Genomic DNA, 19,903 nt, shown 5'->3' on the forward strand with positions numbered 1-19,903 from the left:
AATGAAAGATGTGGATCTATTCTTTCTAATATCAGATTGTTCCCCACATTGGCTGCATAACCAAAATTACAGATGGCAGGCTTCAGAATCATTTATGTTCCTTGTTTTCCATCATTCAGATAAAAATCTGTAGTACAATTAATATGCAAAAAACACTGGACTAAGAATCAGAAGCCCTGGGCTCTAGCTCCAGCCTTAATGATGTCTTAGATAGAATTAATTTGACAAAGGACAAGGTACAAGGTGGCAGGAGAGAATTAACTACTGCTACTGCTGCTGGTAATGATAAAGAATGAGAAGAGATAGGAAGGAAATGAAATATTAACATATTTCTCCTTATGGGATGCTTTCCAGTTTATAAATAGCTTTATTATTCATGTCATCATTTGACATTCCAAATAGGCCTATGAAATAGGTGGTCTCAAAGGTGCACTCAGTAGTATGGAAGTGACAGGATATATCTAGAGACAATGTCAGCCAGAAAGAAATCTAGGACTTAGAATCAAGCCTGCTGCCCCTTCTCTCACCACTTCTCATCATGTTCTTTTAACTATAAATTATAGATGAGAAAACCAAGGTTCAGAGAAGGAAATTTACTTTTCCTAACTCCCACAGCAGGTTAGCAAGAAGACTTAAATTTTAAACAACCAACATAATGAACAAGAATTGTCAAAGGGCAATAAGAGTGACAAAAACCAATGGGTTGAGATTGCTAATATGTACCTCAGTTTCTAGTCTCTCCTCCTTCCATTTTAGTAATAGAACCATCTAGGTTCTAGCTGAGCACATGGCTTTCTTACAATTATGGTCATAGGAATAAGTTCAAGATAATGGGGCATGAAATAAAATTATGTATGCAACTTCTAGGTCATCTACTTACAGACAATGCTACTTGCCCTGACTTGATAGTTAGGAATGTCTATAAGCAGAAGAGACACCTTGGTCCTAGAGTTGAACACAAGGACTGAGGGTGACACAGTTTGCCTACCAGCCCTGGACTTCTCATATCAATACTATTATATAAACAAGAAATAAAATACTGGGTTTTTTTTTTTTTGGGGGGGGGGGTACCAGGGATTAAATTCAGGGACACTCAACCACTGAGCCACATACACAGTCCCTTTTTGTATTTTACTTGGAGACATGGTATCACTGAGTTGCTTACTGCCTCACTTTTGCTGAGGCTGGTTTGAACTCACAATCCTCCTATCTCAGCCTCCCAGGCCACTGAGATTACAGGCTGTGCCACCGTGCTCTGTTTTAGACATTTTTGCTACACAGCTTAGATTTTACCTTAATGAAGGAGCTTGAGGTATTTTACTTCTCAAAGAAATTCTCCATAAAATTTAATTCAAGTCCCAGAGTAAGTATTTACAGCTAACTAGAAGAATGGAGGCAAAGACTTAGAGGGGGAGAGTGTGGGCAAGGTCTTTTACTCTTCAGCTCCATAATAAGCCAAGATTTTTTTTAAAAAAAGCACTGAGCTGGAATTCAAAAAACCTGCATTTTACACCCTAGTCACAATTCTATTGCTATTGTTTTAGTAACCTTGGATAAGTGCCTCTTCCTCTCAGCTTTAGTACCCTCACCTGAAAAAAAAAAAATGTTTCTCAATAAATTATGGGGGCTGGGGTTGTAGCTCAGTGATAGAATGCTTGTTTATCATGTGTGTGGCACAGGGTTTGATTCTGAGCACCACATAACAATAAATCAATAAAATAAAGGTATTGTGTGCATCTACAACCAAAACAACAACAAACAAACAAACAAAAAAAAAAACTAAGAAAGTATGATCTCTCCTTTTCTGACACCTTACCTTTCCTTCTCAGATTTGTTATACCATTCCAGTTCCCAACTCCTGTCAGGGCAATAGTCCCACTCCACTTCTTCTGCCATGATGTAGTAGATTCTTGCAGCTTGGTAGCGTTGACGAGGGCTGACATGGCGGCCAGGACACTGGGAGACATTGTAAATCGCCCTCATCCCTGCTTCTCGGTGGCTGCCTGCCTGGCAGTAAATTTCAAATGTCCCTAAAGGAAGATCAGAGAGAAAAATCTGACACCTGAGAAGCACCTGGGGGGCGGGGGGGGGGTTCCTGCCTCTCCCTGGGTGTTCTGCAGAGAATGGAAAGTGCAGGATAAAGATCTTCTATGCATTAGATAAAAGTGTATTACAAGTTTGTTGAGAAAAATGAGCACATATATTAAGAACTCCAGCTCCAAATCTTCACTGTCTGGGTTAGAATCTAAAGTCTGCCATTAGATAGACCAATTCCTCACTGTTTGCTGAGGGCTTTCCCTAGTTTTAGCACTTAAATATCCATATCCCTGTAAACCCCTCAGTTCTGGGCAAAGTGGGGTGATTAATAACCCTATCTGTCACTTATTATCTATATAACCTTGCAGCAATTTCTAAATGTGTGTTTCAACACCTTCACTAGGATAAATTTGCTTATTTCATGTGATTGTTTAGAAATAAAATTAATACAGGGCTGGGGATGTGGCTCAAGCGGTAGCGCGCTCGCCTGGCATGTGTGCGGCCCGGGTTCGATCCTCAGCACCACATACAAACAAAGATGTTGTGTCCACCGAAAACTAAAAAATAGATATTAAAATTCATTCTCTTTCTCTCTCTCTCTCTCTCTTAAAAAATAAAATAAAATTAATACATTAATGTATGTACAGTTTTTAGCACAGTGTATAGTAAATGTTTAATAAGCAAAGTTACAAATAAGTAAACAAAGTTTTATACTTATGATTCCAAGGATGGCATTGACCACAGGTTGTCTCCTTTTTCTACCAAGTACCAAAGAAATAAAGGTGGGTCTGAATAGCTATTTAATAAAGGAACTTTTTAACCACAAGGATGATTACATAAGAGAGCTTTGGAAGGCCCTTCCCTAGGTTTTTATAATAGAATGTTGAGATATTGGTCTTAATGTCTGTGTTGTGGAGTTGTCTGGACCTGATCTCAAGATTTTTATGTCAAGGACACACTTGGGCTCAGACAATGTTGATCAAAAGAAGCTAACTTTCTTAGAACATTATTCACATTGTTTCTTTATATTGCTGCCCATTGCCTATCCCATCATGACAAATTCTTCTTCCTGGCTTTCAAAGCTTTCTAATTAGCTGCCCCCAAACTATTGACCCAGTACAACTTTTCAAACACTGCTCCAAAGTCAACTATTGCTCCAGTTAAATCAATCTCTGACTGTTCCTCTGCCATATCTCATTCCTATCTGGGAATTTTCACTCAAGCTGTTACCCTCTTTCTGGAAGGCATCTGTTCACCCTACCCTCAAAAGCTATGAGGACTCATTTATTCTCTAAGACCCAATTCATGTTTCATCTCTTCCAGAAAGCCTTCCCTGACTATTCCATCCCAAACTGAGTCTACATTATTGGCCTCTCCATTCCTAATATACTTTATATCTAAAAAACATAGTTAAGGACTCAGTCATCCTGTCTTTTAAAATGTTCCCTTATACCAGGAATAGTGATACAATTCTATAATCCCACCTACTCAGGAGGATGAGGGATGAGGATCACAAGTTAGAGGCCAGTCTGGGAAACTTACCAAAACCCTGCTTCAAAATAACATATATTAAAAAGGGTGAATGGAGAGCGAGTTGTGGGGGGGGAAAGAGGGAGGACAGGGGGCGCGGAGTCAGAGTGGCGCAGCAAGTGGCTGCAGGTGGCGACCGTGGCGGGGGTTGGGGAGTGAGGTAGTCTAGGCGTCGCGGAGGAGGAAGGTGAGAGGGTCCAAATAAAACTAAATCTGCAGTCTGGCCTACTGGTTCGGGGGCCGCGGAGCCCCCACCCGGGGAGATGGACCTCAACCGGATCATCCAGGCGCTGAAGGGCACCATCGACCCGAAGCTTCGGATTGCAGCAGAGAACGAGCTCAACCAGTCTTACAAGATTATCAATTTTGCCCCCAGTTTACTTCGGATTATAGTCTCTGACCATGTGGAATTTCCAGTACGCCAGGCAGCTGCCATCTACCTAAAGAACATGGTGACCCAGTATTGGCCAGATCGAGAACCTCCACCAGGAGAAGCAATATTTCCCTTCAATATTCATGAAAATGACCGCCAACAAATACGTGATAACATTGTGGAAGGGATAATTCGATCACCAGATTTAGTGAGAATTCAGTTAACAATGTGTCTCCGTGTCATCATTAAGCATGATTTTCCTGGTCACTGGCCAGCAGTAGTAGACAAGATAAACTTTTACTTACAATCGCAGAACAGTGGAAGCTGGCTTGGCAGTTTGTTATGTCTTTACCAACTGGTGAAGACTTATGAATATAAGAAAGCAGAAGAAAGAGAACCTCTTATAGCAGCAATGCAGATATTTCTGCCACGTATTCAGCAGCAAATCATGCAGCTCCTTCCGGATTCCTCCCATTATTCTGTATTACTACAAAAACAGATTCTCAAAATCTTTTATGCTCTTGTTCAGTATGCATTGCCTCTTCAGTTGGTGAATAACCAAACCATGACAACATGGATGGAGATCTTCCGAACTATTATTGACAGGACAGTCCCTCCTGAGACTCTGCAAATTGATGAAGATGATAGACCAGAACTAGTATGGTGGAAGTGTAAAAAGTGGGCTCTGCATATTGTAGCTCGTCTCTTTGAACGGTATGGAAGCCCAGGAAATGTCACAAAAGAATATTTTGAATTTTCTGAATTCTTCTTGAAAACCTATGCAGTGGGAATTCAGCAGGTACTACTAAAAATTTTAGATCAATATAGACAGAAAGAGTATGTAGCCCCTCGTATTCTTCAGCAAGCATTCAACTATCTCAACCAAGGGGTTGTTCATTCTGTAACCTGGAAGCAGATGAAGCCGCACATACAGAATATCTCTGAAGATGTGATTTTTTCTGTGATGTGCTATAAAGATGAGGATGAAGAGCTGTGGCAAGAAGATCCATATGAGTATATAAGGATGAAATTTGATATTTTTGAAGATTATGCTTCTCCTACCACAGCAGCCCAGACTCTCTTATATACTGCTGCAAAGAAAAGGAAAGAGGTGTTGCCAAAAATGATGGCATTCTGTTATCAAATCCTAACAGACCCGAACTTTGACCCTAGGAAGAAAGATGGAGCCCTGCATGTGATTGGTTCCCTAGCTGAGATTTTATTGAAGAAGAGTTTATTCAAGGACCAAATCGAGCTATTCCTACAGAATCATGTATTTCCTTTATTGTTGTCTAACCTGGGATATCTTCGAGCTAGATCATGTTGGGTGCTTCATGCATTTAGTTCTTTGAAGTTTCACAATGAACTCAACCTCAGAAATGCAGTTGAATTAGCAAAGAAGAGCCTGATTGAAGATAAGGAGATGCCTGTCAAAGTTGAAGCTGCCCTTGCTCTTCAGTCATTAATTTCTAATCAGATACAAGCTAAGGAATATATGAAGCCACATGTGAGGCCTATTATGCAGGAGCTGTTGCACATTGTTAGAGAGACAGAAAATGATGATGTTACTAATGTAATCCAGAAGATGATATGTGAATACAGTCAAGAGGTAGCCTCGATTGCTATTGATATGACCCAACACTTGGCTGAGATATTTGGCAAAGTTCTTCAAAGTGATGAATATGAAGAAGTTGAAGACAAAACAGTAATGGCTATGGGAATTTTACATACTATTGACACTATCTTAACAGTTGTAGAAGAATGTTAATGGCTTAAACTCACCAATTAAGAGACACAGGCTAGTAGAATGGATCACAAAACAAGACCCAACAATATGCTGCCTACAGGAGACGCATTTGATAGGAAAAGACATACATAGGCTGAAGGTGAAAGGTTGGGAAAAATCATATCACTCATATGGACTTCGGAAACAAGCAGGCGTGTCCATACTCATATCAAATAAAATAGATTTCAAGCCAAAGTTAATCAAAAGAGATAAAGAGGGACACTACATACTGCTTAAGGGAACCATACACCAACAAGACATAACAATCATAAATATTTATGCCCCAAACAATGGTGCAGCTATGTTCGTCAAACAAACTCTTCTCAAGTTCAAGAGTCTAATAGACCACCACACCATAATCATGGGAGACTTCAACACACCTCTCTCGCCACTGGACAGATCTTCCAAACAAAAGTTGAATAAGGAAACTATAGAACTCAATAACACTATTAATAACCTAGACCTAATTGACATATATAGAGTATACCACCCAACATCAAGCAGTTACACTTTTTTCTCAGCAGCACATGGATCCTTCTCAAAAATAGATCATATATTATGTCACAGGGCAACTCTTAGACAATATAAAGGAGTAGAGATATTACCATGCATCTTATCTGATCATAATGGAATGAAACTGAAAATCAACGATAAAAGAAGGAAGGAAAAAGCATACATCAATTGGAGAATGAACAATAGGTTACTGAATGATCAATGGGTTATAGAAGACATCAAGGAGGAAATTAAAAAATTCTTAGAGATAAATGAAAACACAGACACAACATATCGGAATCTATGGGACACATTGAAAGCAGTTCTAAGAGGAAAATTCATTGCTTGGAGTTCATTCCTTAAAAAAAGAAAAAACCAACAAATAAATGATCTCATACTTCATCTCAAAATCCTTGAAAAAGAAGAGCAAAACAACAGCAAAAGAAGTAGAAGGCAAGAAATAATTAAAATCAGAGCTGAAATTAATGAAATCGAAACAAAAGAAACAATTGAAAAAATTGACAAAACTAAAAGTTGGTTCTTTGAAAAAATAAACAAAATCGACAGACCCTTACCGATGCTAGTGAAGAGAAGAAGAGAGAGAACTCAAATTACTAGCATACGGGATGAAAAAGGCAATATCACAACAGACACTTCAGAAATACAAAAGATAATCAAAAACTATTTTGAATCCTTATACTCCAATAAATTAGAAGATAGTGAAGGCATAGATAAATTTCTTAAGTCATATGATCTGCCCAGATTGAGTCAGGAGGATATAGACAACCTAAACAGACCAATATCAATTGAGGAGATAGAAGAAACCATCAAAAGACTACCAACTAAGAAAAGCCCAGGTCCCGATGGGTATACAGCAGAATTTTACAAAACCTTTAAAGAAGAACTAATACCAATACTTTTCAAGCTACTTCAGGAAATAGAAAAGGAGGGAGAACTTCCAAATTCATTCTATGAGGCCAACATCACCCTGATACCTAAACCAGACAAAGACACTTCAAAGAAAGAAAACTACAGACCAATATCTCTAATGAACCCAGGTGCAAAAATCCTCAATAAAATTCTGGCGAATCGGATACAAAAACATATAAAAAAAATTGTACACCATGATCAAGTAGGATTCATCCCTGGGATGCAAGGCTGGTTCAATATACGGAAATCAATAAATGTTATTCACCACATCAATAGACTTAAAAATAAGAACCATATGATCATCTCGATAGATGCGGAAAAAGCATTTGACAAAGTACAGCATCCCTTTATGTTCAAAACTCTAGAAAAACTAGGGATAACAGGAACATACCTCAATATTGTAAAAGCAATCTATGCTAAGCCTCAGGCTAGCATTATTCTGAATGGAGAAAAACTGAAGGCATTCCCTCTAAAATCTGGAACAAGACAGGGATGCCCTCTCTCTCCACTTCTCTTCAACATAGTTCTCGAAACACTGGCCAGAGCAATTAGACAGACGAAAGAAATTAAAGGCATAAAAATAGGAAAAGAAGAAATTAAATTATCACTATTTGCAGATGATATGATTCTATATCTAGCAGACCCAAAAGGCTCTACAAAGAAACTATTAGAGCTAATAAATGGATTCAGCAAAGTGGCAGGATTTAAAATCAACACGCATAAATCAAAGGCATTCCTGTATATCAGCGACAAATCCTCTGAAATGGAAATGAGGACAACCACTCCATTCAAAATATCTTCAAAAAAAATAAAATACTTGGGAATCAACCTAACAAAAGAGGTGAAAGACTTATACAATGAAAACTACAGAACCCTAAAGAGAGAAATAGAAGAAGATCTTAGAAGATGGAAAAATATACCCTGTTCATGGATAGGCAGAACTAACATCATCAAAATGGCAATATTACCAAAAGTTCTCTATAGGTTTAATGCAATGCCAATCAAAATCCCAATGGCATTTCTTGTAGAAATAGAGAAAGCAATCATGAAATTCATATGGAAAAATAAAAGACCCAGAATAGCAAAAACAATGCTAAGCAAGAAGTGTGAATCAGGCGGTATAGCGATACCAGACTTCAAACTATACTACAGAGCAATAGTAACAAAAACAGCATGGTACTGGTACCAAAACAGCTGTGTGGACCAATGGTACAGAATAGAGGACACAGAAACCAATCCACAAAACTACAACTATCTTATATTTGATAAAGGGGCTAAAAGCATGCAATGGAGGAAGGATAGCATCTTCAACAAATGGTGCTGGGAAAACTGGAAATCCATATGCAACAAAATGAAACTGAATCCCTTTCTCTCGCCATGCACAAAAGTGAATTCAAAATGGATCAAGGAACTTGATATCAAATCAGAGACGCGCCGTCTGATAGAAGAAAAAGTTGGCTACGATCTACAGTCGGTGGGGTCGGGCTCCAAATTCCTCAATAGGACACCCATAGCACAAAAGTTAATAACTAGAATCAACAAATGGGACTTACTCAAACTAAGAAGTTTTTTCTCAGCAAAAGAAACAATAAGAGAGGTAAATAGGGAGCCTACATCCTGGGAACAAATCTTTACTCCTCACACTTCAGATAGAGCCCTAATATCCAGAGTATACAAAGAACTCAAAAAATTAGACAATAAGAGAACAAACAACCCAATCAACAAATGGGCCAAGGACCTGAACAGACACTTCACAGAGGAGGACATACAGTCAATCAACAAGTACATGAAAAAATGCTCAACATCTCTAGCTGTCAGAGAAATGCAAATCAAAACCACCCTAAGATACCATCTCACTCCAGTAAGATTGGCAGCCATTAGGAAGTCAAACAACAACAAGTGCTGGCGAGGATGTGGGGAAAAGGGTACACTTGTACATTGCTGGTGGGACTGCAGATTGGTGCAGCCAATTTGGAAAGCAGTATGGAGATTTCTTGGAAAGCTGGGAATGGAGCCACCATTTGACCCAGCTATTCCCCTTCTTGGTCTATTCCCTAAAGACCTCAAAAGAGCATGCTACAGGGACACTGCTACATCGATGTTCATAGCAGCACAGTTCACAATAGCAAGACTGTGGAACCAACCTAGATGCCCTTCAATAGACGAATGGATAAAAAAAATGTGGCATTTATACACAATGGAGTATTACTCTGCATTAAAAAATGACAAAATCATAGAATTTACAGGGAAATGGATGGCATTAGAGCAGATTATGCTAAGTGAAGCTAGCCAATCCCTAAAAAACAAATGCCAAATGTCTTCTTTGATATAAGGAAAGTAACTAAGAACAGAGTAGGGACGAAGAACAGGAGAAGAAGATTAACATTTAACAGGGATGAGAGGTGGGAGGGAAAGGGAGAGAGAAGGTAAATTGCACGGTAATGGAAGGAGACCCTCAGGGTTATACAGTGGAGGGGGTAGAGAGAGAGGAGGGGAGGGGAGGGGAGAGGTGGGGAGGGGGGAGGGTGGATGATGGGAAAGGCAGCGGAGCACAACAGACACTAGTATGGCAATTTGTAAATCAATGGATGTGTAACTGATGTGAATCTGCAATCTGTGTATGGGGTGAAGGTGGGAGTTCATAACCCACTAGAATCAAAGTGTGGAATATGATATGTCAAGAAATTTGTAATGTTTTGAACAACCCACAATAAAAAATTAAAAAAAAAACAAACAAAAAAAAAAAAAAATAACATATATTTTTAAAAAGGCCTATGTCCAGGAGCAGTGGCACATGCCTGTAATCCTAGAAGCTTGGAAGGGCTGAGAGTAGAGGGTCATGAGTCTAAACCAGCCTCAGCAATTTAGTGAAGCCCTAAAGCAACATAGAGAGATATCCTGTCTCTAAATAAAACATTAAAAAGGGGCTGGGGACGTGGCTCAGTGGTTAAGTATCTCTGAATTCAACCCTTGGTACCAAAAAAAATTTAAAAAATAAAAATAAAATAAAAGGGCTATGGATGTTTCTCAGTGGTATATGTGTGAGGCCCTGGCTTTCATCCCCAGTACTAGAAAAAAAATAGTCAATTACACTATTTTACATACACCTTGAAAGAAAAAGAGTGCCCACTTTTGTTTCCATACTTACTTTCAAACTCTATTTTTATTTTGACCTTTCCCATCTGTTCCATCACTAAATCCTATAAGTTATTCCATCAAAAATTTTCCTTTCAAGCTTGGCATGGTGGCACACACCTGTAATCCCAGCAGCTCAGGAGGCTGAGGCAGGAGGATAGCGAGTTCAAAGCCAGCCTCACCAACGGTGAAGCACTAAGCAACTCAGTGAGACCCTGACTCTAAATAAAATACAAAAAAAATAGGGCTGGGGATGTGGCTCAGTGGTTGAGTACCACTGAGTTCAATCTTCAGTACATAATAATAATGATAATAATAATAATAATCCTTTCAGTCAGATGCATCTTTGATGGGTTCACATAGCATAGAAGATTAAGTCCTAGCTCCTTTAGCAAGGCCCTTCCTCTTTCTAACTGCATCCTTAGTCACTTCCTATCTCTCTTATACCCTACATGTTCAACAGGGGTGCTATTAGCATTTTGGGTGGGATTTATTCTTCATTATTTAGGACTGTCTTACACATTTCAGGCTTTTTTTCCAACATTTTTTATTTTAATTTTGATTAACGTGTATTAATTGTATATATTAATGGGGATTGGTGCAGTATTTCTATACATGCATACAGCATGCACTGATTAAATCCAGCCTCTTTCTGGGTGTGGTGCAACATACCTGTAATCCCAGCAGCTTGGGAGGCTGAGGCAGGAGGATTGTGAGTTCAAAGCCAGCCTCAGCAATTTAGCAAGGCCCTAAGCAATTCCATGAGACCCTGTGTCTAACTAAAATAGGTCTGGGGATGTGGCTCAGTGATAAAGCACCCCTGAGTTCAATCCCTGGTACCAAAAATAAATAAATAAATCCAGCCTCTCTTTATCCACCCTTCCCCACTTTCCCAAACCTACACTAATCACTATTCTACATGTAGGACAACTTTTGGACTCCTACCTTCTATATACCAATATCACCCCTACACATTTCCAGTCATTGTGATAATTAAAAGTACCTCCACATTTACAAATATTATTTAGCATACTATCTCAAGTTGAAGCTCACCGAATCAAATCACTTGATTCAATCTTCTCTAGACAGGTAATGCTTACAAACTATTACCCATAAGTTTCCTACTGCCTGTAAGGTCCTCCTCATCAACCACCCCCTTTCTTTGTCTGATAACTGTTTATTCAACCTCAAGAGCTTAATCTGGGACTGGGGGAGTAGCTCAGTGGTAGAGTGCCTACCCAGCAGGCAGCAAGGCCCTGGGTTGGATGCCCAGCACCACAAAAACAGAAAGAAAACAAAAAGCTCAGTCTGAATGTCTGCCTTCCAAGCAGAGCTTCACTCTGCAAGAAAAATTTGTCACAGCTCCCTGTGTGTTACCATAACTCTTAGCAGATAGCATCATCGTAGCCTTCTGAATAATAATGTTTACATTCCTATCTCCCTTTCACATTAACTGTGAGCTTCCCAATTCATCCTCACATCCTTAGTACATAAGCCATTGAGTGAATAGTTGTTTACAGTGCTTTGGGAAAATGTAACAGAAAAAGAAAGAGAAAATAAAAAGAAGTGAGAAAGAAAAACAGAGAAAATACAGAGAAATTCAAGTGGAGAGGAAAGAAAAGACACAGAATGAAGGTAAAGGAAAAGAGAGAAAAGAAAATAAAGAGGTAGGCAAATGTGAAAGAAATAAAGATACAAAGAAAATGGAGAAAAGAAGGCAAAGGAACAAAAAGAGACAAGGGAGAAGAACGGAGAAGGGATATAAAGAGGAAGGAGAGAGAAATCAAAGGAAGAAAATAAAAGAGAGGTGAGATATGGGAAGAAGGAATTGGGACAAATAAGAAAGGAAAGAGAAAAGAGATGAAAAGAAGTAAAGGACAAAATAAAAAAGAAGGAAAAACAAAAGACAACATGGGAGACAAATGAGTGCAGAAAAAGAAATAAAGAGGAGGAGAGAAGAAGAAGGTTTTAAAAGGAAAAGAAAAATAAAAAGGAAAAAAGATGGATAAAAGAAAGGGAAAACAAGAGAAGAGAGTAAAGAGGAATAGGGGGAAAAAAAAGGGTGGTAAAGCAGAGAAAAAAATGAATAAGGAAGGAGTTCCAGAGGTTGGAGATATAGCTCAGTGGCAGAGCCCTTGCTTGGCAAGTGAGCAGGCCCTGGTTCAATCCTCAGCACTGTGAAAGAAAGAAGAAAGTAAGCAATAGAGCTCCAGTAGCAAAAGAGGGAAAAAGAAACTCTAATGAGGGTCCTGTGCAGTAATAAATAGTCTCTTTCTGCTGAGAAATCTAACAAGAATTTAGTGGAAAATAATATATTACAAGCTTTGACCTTTTTATCTGCCACTTTCCCATACTATTAAAGCTCTAGTTATCAGTATAGGAAGAGCTGAGGCATTGTATGCAGGGTGATATTTTTAAAAAACAATATGTCATTTTTATTAAAGGTAGTATAAGCTTATTAAAATTTAAGCAAAAAAATATGATTAAAAAATCACCAACAAACCCACATAACTCAAACTCTTAATATTTTGCTGAATTTTTAAAGACATTTATTTTTCTAGTTTTTTAAACATATTCATTAGCATTCAACCCATAGCAGGTTGAATCTCCAAAGTGACTATTTTTTTTTAGGCTGGGTCTCACTATTTTGCACGGGCTGGTTTAGAACTCCTAGGTTCAAGCCATCCTCTGACCTCAGCCTTCCCAGTAGTGACTACAAGCACGCACCACCACATCTGGTCACAGTGATGTTTTTAAATCACCTCGGCACATATGTACATTTGCCATTGCCTATTACTACCTGTCTCTCCAAAATCCCAATGTCAGATTCTGGTCCTGGCTCATCCATTAAACTGGATTCTTTTGCCATGTTTTTGGAGAACTAGTCACTATGGTCTCCATCTTAATCACAGAGCAAGTTCCCATGAGATGAATGGAGAGTTCTGATGCAAGAAATCATCTAGGAGTAAGAATCAACAAGATTTGAAGGAAGAGGAGTGAGAGGAGAAGCAGGAAAAATATAGCCAACATTTCTTATCTAAGCAAGTAATTTTTCCCCTCCAGGTCTCTGTCCTTTGCACCTATTAGTAAAATAAATGAATTAAGATGATCTAGAAGATACTCTACTAGTTCCAATAATCTATGACCTGGAATCTCTGTGAAAAAAAAGGAAACTGTTTTAAAGGTCTGGAAATATAAGAAAGGTATAAAAGGGTTTGTGCTTTTGCTAATAACAAAATCCAGGGATCTTAACCAAAAGTAACATTTCAAGCCTTTACTCTTGTAAACTCATCTTCTTCCTTTCCCTCTAGACTATCCAGTATAATGGGGTTTGTTGTTATTGTTGTTTAACTGAGAAGGAGTCTTGCTATGTTGCCCAGGTTGGCCCCAAATTGGAGGGTTCAAGTGATTCTCCCACATCAGCCTCCAAGTAGCTGTAGCTATAGGTACTCTGCCATCCTCCTTGGGCTACAGTAGGGCACCAAAATAATTTCATTTATTTAAAGTAAGAGTGAGCCCTGAAAAAGCATGTAGACCTGACTAGGGAGCTTGACTGGTTTTGCAGGAAGGCAATTAAATCTGGGATTTGGCTTTCTTATTCAGAAGTTCCCCACCCCTACCTCACTAAAATGATGCGTTCCTCTTGTTCTCTTCTGCTCCATTAATGCTATTTCTAATTTTCTAACAACTCTCCCTAACTAAGAAAATATCCCAGTAGATGAGAACCAATGAGGACTCAAGAAAAAGCTTTATGTTTTTGTCAAACTCAGAGCCAGGCTGTAATTATTAAATTGTTGAAGGGAATTATTTTCTTTAAGAATTGTTATTCCAAACATGAATAGAATTCATATGACTAAAATAAGTTCAGTAGGAACTGCGTAGAACCAACAGCTTTTTCTTACAAACACTATCGCCACCTACTGGCTGTAAAAAGAATACACCCTAGGGACTGAAAAAATACTGCGGCATTATGAAATGCCAGAAATAAATGGAAGCTGGTGGAACATTCTAGTCACATTTCTTCATTAAAGAAGAAATGGAGGAAAGGATAGATAAAGGGAGTGTGGGAAGGAATTAAGAAAAATAAGTAAGAAAGGAATCTAAGAGTCTCTGTGTTCTGATTTCTGAGCTGAAACTGTTTACAACACACCTCTCTCTCTCTCTCTCTCTCTCTCTCTCTCTCTCTCTCTCCTCTCTCATCTCTCTCTCTCCCCTCTCTCTCTCTCTCTCTCTCTCTCTCTCTCTCTCTCTCTCTCTCTCTCTCTCTTTCTCTCTCTCTTTCACATACACACCAAAAATAGGAAAATTTGCAGAAATCCTCACAGAATATCGGAAGGGATAAAAGCACTTATAGGTATATGTCATTGGCCTTTCTCCCACTGCAAGGACTTTATCTGTAAAATTTCTATGTGGTAATTTCACCTTCTTCCATGTAAGAAACTGCCCTGAAGCTGGGCAGAACCCTTACTTCTCTCCCACTATTCCAGGAAAGACCTTCCTCAACCTTCTCACAGTGTTCTGCTTGCAGCTGAGAAGAGAAGCCAAATAACTAAAACACGGAGGATCCACTGAAGAAGGAAAAGAGAAAAGTATTCTGAAAATACTACCTTCAATATGCTACTTCTTTTTTCATCAAAAACCATCCCACCTTGCATCCCCAGGTAGGTCCTCAACTTAATAAAGCCTATAAGCCTAGGGCCACCTCTTAAGGTACTTACCAGGGTTATCAGGCTGCATGATGGCCATAACAAAAGAGTGAGGAAATAGCATGGCTGCACCTTTCCTCATGCCCTGAAGCTGCACGGTGTTGCCCTGGAACATGACCCCATGCACATCAGTCTCTGTGCCCAGGCCAAGCAGGTGCCAGGCCACTGTGTCACCCTTGCACATGTCCAGCCTGGGCAGGTTAGAGAACAGAAACCCATTAATGGCTGGAAAACAAAAACACAAGACAAGATGGGGAGATGAGATCAGACTAGTTGAACACTGGCCAGTAGTATGATATCAGTTCTGTACTATGGTTTCCTACAGCTTGAAACTTTCAGATCACCCTCAATTCCTTTGCCTTCTTCTCTAAACCACTTTAGTTCTACTCATGAATATCTGTCATTGGGATGGGAGCTCAGTTGGACTTTTTGGCCTCACCTCCCAACCCTCCTCCTTCACCACCACACACTGGCAACACTGAGCTACTCTGAACAACAACCACACACATGTACACATGTACACCCTAACCTCTCTTACTCCCACTCTCTGGAACCCTCCTCCCTTGATTTCTGTGGCACTATGTTTTCTGGTTCTCTGACACCTCTCTGACTGTTTCTTCTCCATCTTCTTCTGATTCCCCACTCCTCCAGAGTGTTTATGTCCTCCAAGGTTCCATCTGCAGCTCCAAATGTCCTCTTCTCTGTATCTTCATTTCTATTGCCAAAGTTCTGGCCCTTATCCTCTCTGACCCAAACTCTTGTGAGAGCCTCCTCCTACACCTTTACCTGAGTTCTGTCCTCCTACCCTCTCACACACACACCATTGTCTTGTGAGCTCTGTTAGTCTCTACATCCCCAAGACATTAGACATAGTAGGTGCTTAGAAAACAATGGTTGACTTTTCACATACTGTGACCTCTGCCTGGAACAGACTGCACCTTCCAGTGTAGTTCTATGGCAATCTACTACTCATCTATCATAGTCTACCTCAAATATCATCTCTTCTGTGAAGAAGAGTTTATTCTCCCTCCCCCTAATTTCCATAAATTTTAACATAAAATTTGCATAATACCAATTACTACAGAGTCCAATGATTTACTTGAAAATCTATCTCCTGTACTAGATTGACCTAGCACATTTTCTGAATCTATATAACTGCATAAGCATCTGGCATGTTGTTTATACCAATTAGGTGCTCAGGAAATTCAAACTGGAATGCTCTTGGCTTATAAAATTGACTTGCTTTTGCCAGATGATGGAAATAACCGGAAATGGGAACCAAGAGACAGAGCCAAAAGATAATACAATCATGCTCATTCTCTTCCCACCATGTACACTCTCCCCACCCCCAAGACACACACAAAATACAGTAAGACCTGCCTAAAGCTGACCCCTTTTCTATATCACCACCTCCACTGGAATCAGCCTTAATGAGTCATCTTATTTGATAATCCCCTGGGATGCTGATGGGAACATTGCTAACCCCCTGATTCCTTGCCTGTAATGTTCTGATTGCAAACCTATTCAGTCTTCAAGACCTAGCTCAAGTGCTCCCTTCTTCCAGGAATCCTTTAACTTGATTGTTCCTCATTAATGTTCTCCTCCTCTGAACTTAAAAGCTGTTCTACACAATTTAGCACTTAATTATAGTCTGTCTTGGATTGTTCTATAATTGTTTCATGGGTGTTATTATTCTCATCTCATTACAAATTGCTGGGAGCTCCGTGGAAAATGGTACCATGTTTTCCCATTCATTCCCTCACCGGCCCACCCAGCCACCCACCCTTTCATTTGGTAGTTCACTAATTTCAGTTAACATTTGCTATGTGTTAGATAATATAGAGTATGCAGAGATAAGCAACATACAATACTCACCTTCAAAGACTATACTCTAGCAGAAGTCAAAGTCATGTAACAAATAACTATAATAATGAGAAGTGTGTGGAACTTTATATTAAAATTATCTAATCAAAATACAATACTAGTTCAGAAGAGGGTGTCATCACTTGACTTGAGTGCTAAGAAGCAGTTACATGAGCTGGATGTAGTGCCGTAGGCCTGTAATCCCAACAACTCGGGGGGGTTGAGGCAAAAGGGTCAAAAGTTCAAAGTCAGCCTTATCAACTTAATGAAACCCTCAGCAACTTAGAGAGATTCTTTCTGAAAATAAAAATAAAAAGGGATGGGGTTGTAGCTCATTGTTAAAGTGTCCCTGGGTACAATGTCCAGAATTGCAGCTCCCTCCCCACCCGCCCCAAAAAAGTGGTTACATGGAAGACATATTTTTTTAGCACAAAAAGAATGGCTTCAAAGAATGGACAGAATTTCTATAGGCTGCAGGCAAATATGTGAGGAATGAAAAAATTTTTAAAATGCAGAGCACAGCATTGCAAAGGCATGAAATCGGCAAGATACAAAGGATGCTTAAAGGGAGAAAAACACCCAACTGGGCTGGAGCATGTGAAATGGGAGCAAGGGTATGAGAGAAAAGGGAGAGGGATAAGACGGGAAAGGGAACTGGGGAATAACTCCATGGTAGAGCATTCCTCTAACACACAAAGCCCTGAGTTTGAGCCCAAGCATCACAAAAAGTAAAAATAAAAACAAGCCAGGCATGGTGGTGCATGCCTGTAGTCCCAGCAATGCAGGAGGCTGAGTCAGGAGGATTGCAAGTTCAAAGCCAGTCTCAGCAACTTAGTGAGGCCCTGTCTCAAAATTTAAAAAAAAGGGGGGGGGGGTTGGGCTTATAGCTGCATGGTAAAATGTCTCTGATTCCATCCCCAGTACCAAAGACTTTTAAAAAAAATTAAAAAAATCAAAACTGTAAGGGTATCATCCCAGCATATAGTTCACACTCTCTAGAGTATTCCTTATACATAATCCTCACCTCACCTGACTTTAAATATCCCCATACTGTGTAACACAGGGCACAGTAAAAGAAGGCACTAAGAATAAGATCTCCTATTGTAGACTGAATCCCTCAATACAACTTGTGTCTTTGATAGATCTAACCAATGGAGTGAGTATTTTGGGAACTGGTCTGATTCGATTTTACTTGGGACTTCTCAGTTGTAGCCTAAGTCAAAAGTACTCCCCATACCATGCATCCGATTGGAGTCCTGGAAGCCGACATCCTCTGAGAGCAGTCGAGTATCCAACAGAGCAGCTGCTTGATTGGTTTCATTGTACCAGCTCTTGTTCTCATCCAGCACAGTGAAGAGAAGAAAGAATTCTTTATCCACCCCTTTCTGCAGGCCCAGTGGAAGAAGGCAGAGGGAAGAATAGCAATGGTTTCAGCAGGTATGTACTTTGCAGCTGGAGATCCAAGAATCCCTCATTTTTCCCATTTCCTTTTCCAGATGAGTCAAGCCCACAGCTCCTGCCCAGAGCTGCAATTATTGCTAGGCAGTTATTCCTCAGGTTAACTTCAAATTGTAGATGGGAGAATAAGGTCAGAATAAAAAGCCTTGAGGGGAGAAATGCGTGAAAGGAGCTGGGAAGAGGCATAGGGAGCAGCATTACAGAGTGTGATAGCCGAGAACCTGGAGACACCTGGGGAGAGGAATGACAGTGGCTAGGACAGCAGACGAAGGCTCTGGAGGGAAATTTGAAAATAAAAATAGTAATAATAATTGTTATAGTTCACATTTGCTAAGTGTTCACTATGTGCCAGACACTATGCTAAGGACTTTATATGGATTATTTGCATTAATCCTTACAGAATCTTGAGATTCCTCCACTGTTAAGCCTATGTTTTTGGAGAACAGGAAAGTAAATCAGAGAGGTTAAGTAATTTGTCTAAGGTTGCATAGCTAGAAATGATTGGCTAGATAACAAAGAAGACTATCAAATACTACAGCACATTTAGGGGTTAGGGACAAATTTTAGGGGCCACTGAAGTGAGAAAGGGATAGGGAAAGGGACAGGGTGGAGGAGAAAGGATAGGGAAAGAAGAGGTGAGGGGAAGAGGACAAAATAAAGAGAGGGAGCAAGAGGTGAAGGGGGAGGAGGAGCAGAAAAAAGGAAATGATGATGAGAGGATATGAAATAGGAAAAAACAGGTTAAGATGTATGTTTGTGATAAAAAAAAATAACATGCAAGGATAGCATGAAGTCTCCAATTATTAACTTCTGATGCAACAGCTTGGTAATTTTTTTTTCTATTCCATTACCTCTAAAACCTACTTTCATGTAGGACTCCTATTAACAATTCAGCTTCATCCTCCTCCCACCAGGCTTCCCAGCCAGACATCTCTGGCAATACCTGCTTGCCATCTGCACCCAAGGCACCAGCCTTGCACACCAGCAGGGGGCCCACCAGGCCAGAGTTTGTATCTCTTATGGGATCTGCAGCAGAAAAGTACATCCAGGTGAGACAGGCAGGATCCTGAGCAGTGGGACCAGCATGGGGAGGCACTGTCCAGCGGTATATTACTTTCTCAAAAGGTTTAGCCACCAAGCCAGGATGAGATGAGCCTGCAGGGAAATCGTGAACTCATTAATCACATTGATTAGTGTGAGGATCATCAGTTCCAAACAGAGGGATAAAGATCATAAACAAAGGCATTTTGGAGTAGCAGCAGCAATAGCAGCAAAATAGAATATTGTAAAAGAGACTTTAAGACTTCTCTGAATACCCCATACTAGAAAATATACATTTATCTACTCTTATATTCCTACTTCTGCTTCAAACTCTCCAGTTATAGGAGACTCACTACCTATCATCATAGATCATTTCATCTTTAAACAACTCTAATTGTTGAATATCTTTTTCCTTTCAATATGCAGGTATGCATGTGTGGGCATGTATAAGTTATATATGTATATGTGTATATATACAAAAAACACTAAGGCTATAATTCCTTCAGTGAACACAGGACATGATCAAGCAACACACAGAATTTTTTTTCTTTA

General features: G+C 39.6%; 2 protein-coding genes across 6 annotated transcripts in view; one reads left to right on the plus strand and one right to left on the minus strand.

Moving 5' to 3' along the window:
* Heph (hephaestin) overlaps window positions 1–19,903 on the minus strand; it is a 92,581-nt gene that overhangs the window by 41,460 nt on the left and 31,218 nt on the right. For all 5 annotated transcript variants that reach the window (XM_058578113.1, XM_058578124.1, XM_058578119.1 and 2 more), the window contains exons 12-15: window positions 19,254–19,465; window positions 18,090–18,237; window positions 15,002–15,214; window positions 1,817–2,030 (exon numbers count right to left, since the gene is read on the minus strand). In XM_058578113.1, the coding sequence (XP_058434096.1) occupies window positions 1,817–2,030; window positions 15,002–15,214; window positions 18,090–18,237; window positions 19,254–19,465 (787 nt within the window). The remainder of the gene's footprint in view (window positions 1–1,816; window positions 2,031–15,001; window positions 15,215–18,089; window positions 18,238–19,253; window positions 19,466–19,903) is intronic.
* Window positions 3,677–5,708, plus strand: LOC124090053 (importin-8-like). The gene has a single exon (XM_046440438.2). The coding sequence runs from the start codon at window positions 3,831–3,833 to the stop codon at window positions 5,706–5,708; it is 1,878 nt and encodes a 625-aa protein (XP_046296394.1). The 5' UTR covers window positions 3,677–3,830.

Source organism: Marmota monax, unplaced genomic scaffold (genome assembly GCF_021218885.2).
Source record: "Marmota monax isolate L192 unplaced genomic scaffold, Marmota_monax_Labrador192_F-V1.1 WCK01_AAM20220418_F8-fsc00134, whole genome shotgun sequence".
NCBI classification, from domain to species: Eukaryota; Metazoa; Chordata; class Mammalia; order Rodentia; family Sciuridae; genus Marmota; species Marmota monax.

What these genes read in the sequence shown, in the direction of transcription:
- LOC124090053 (XM_046440438.2), top strand. Translation starts at nt 3,831, where the DNA reads ATGGACCTCAACCGGATCATCCAGGCGCTGAAGGGCACCATCGACCCG.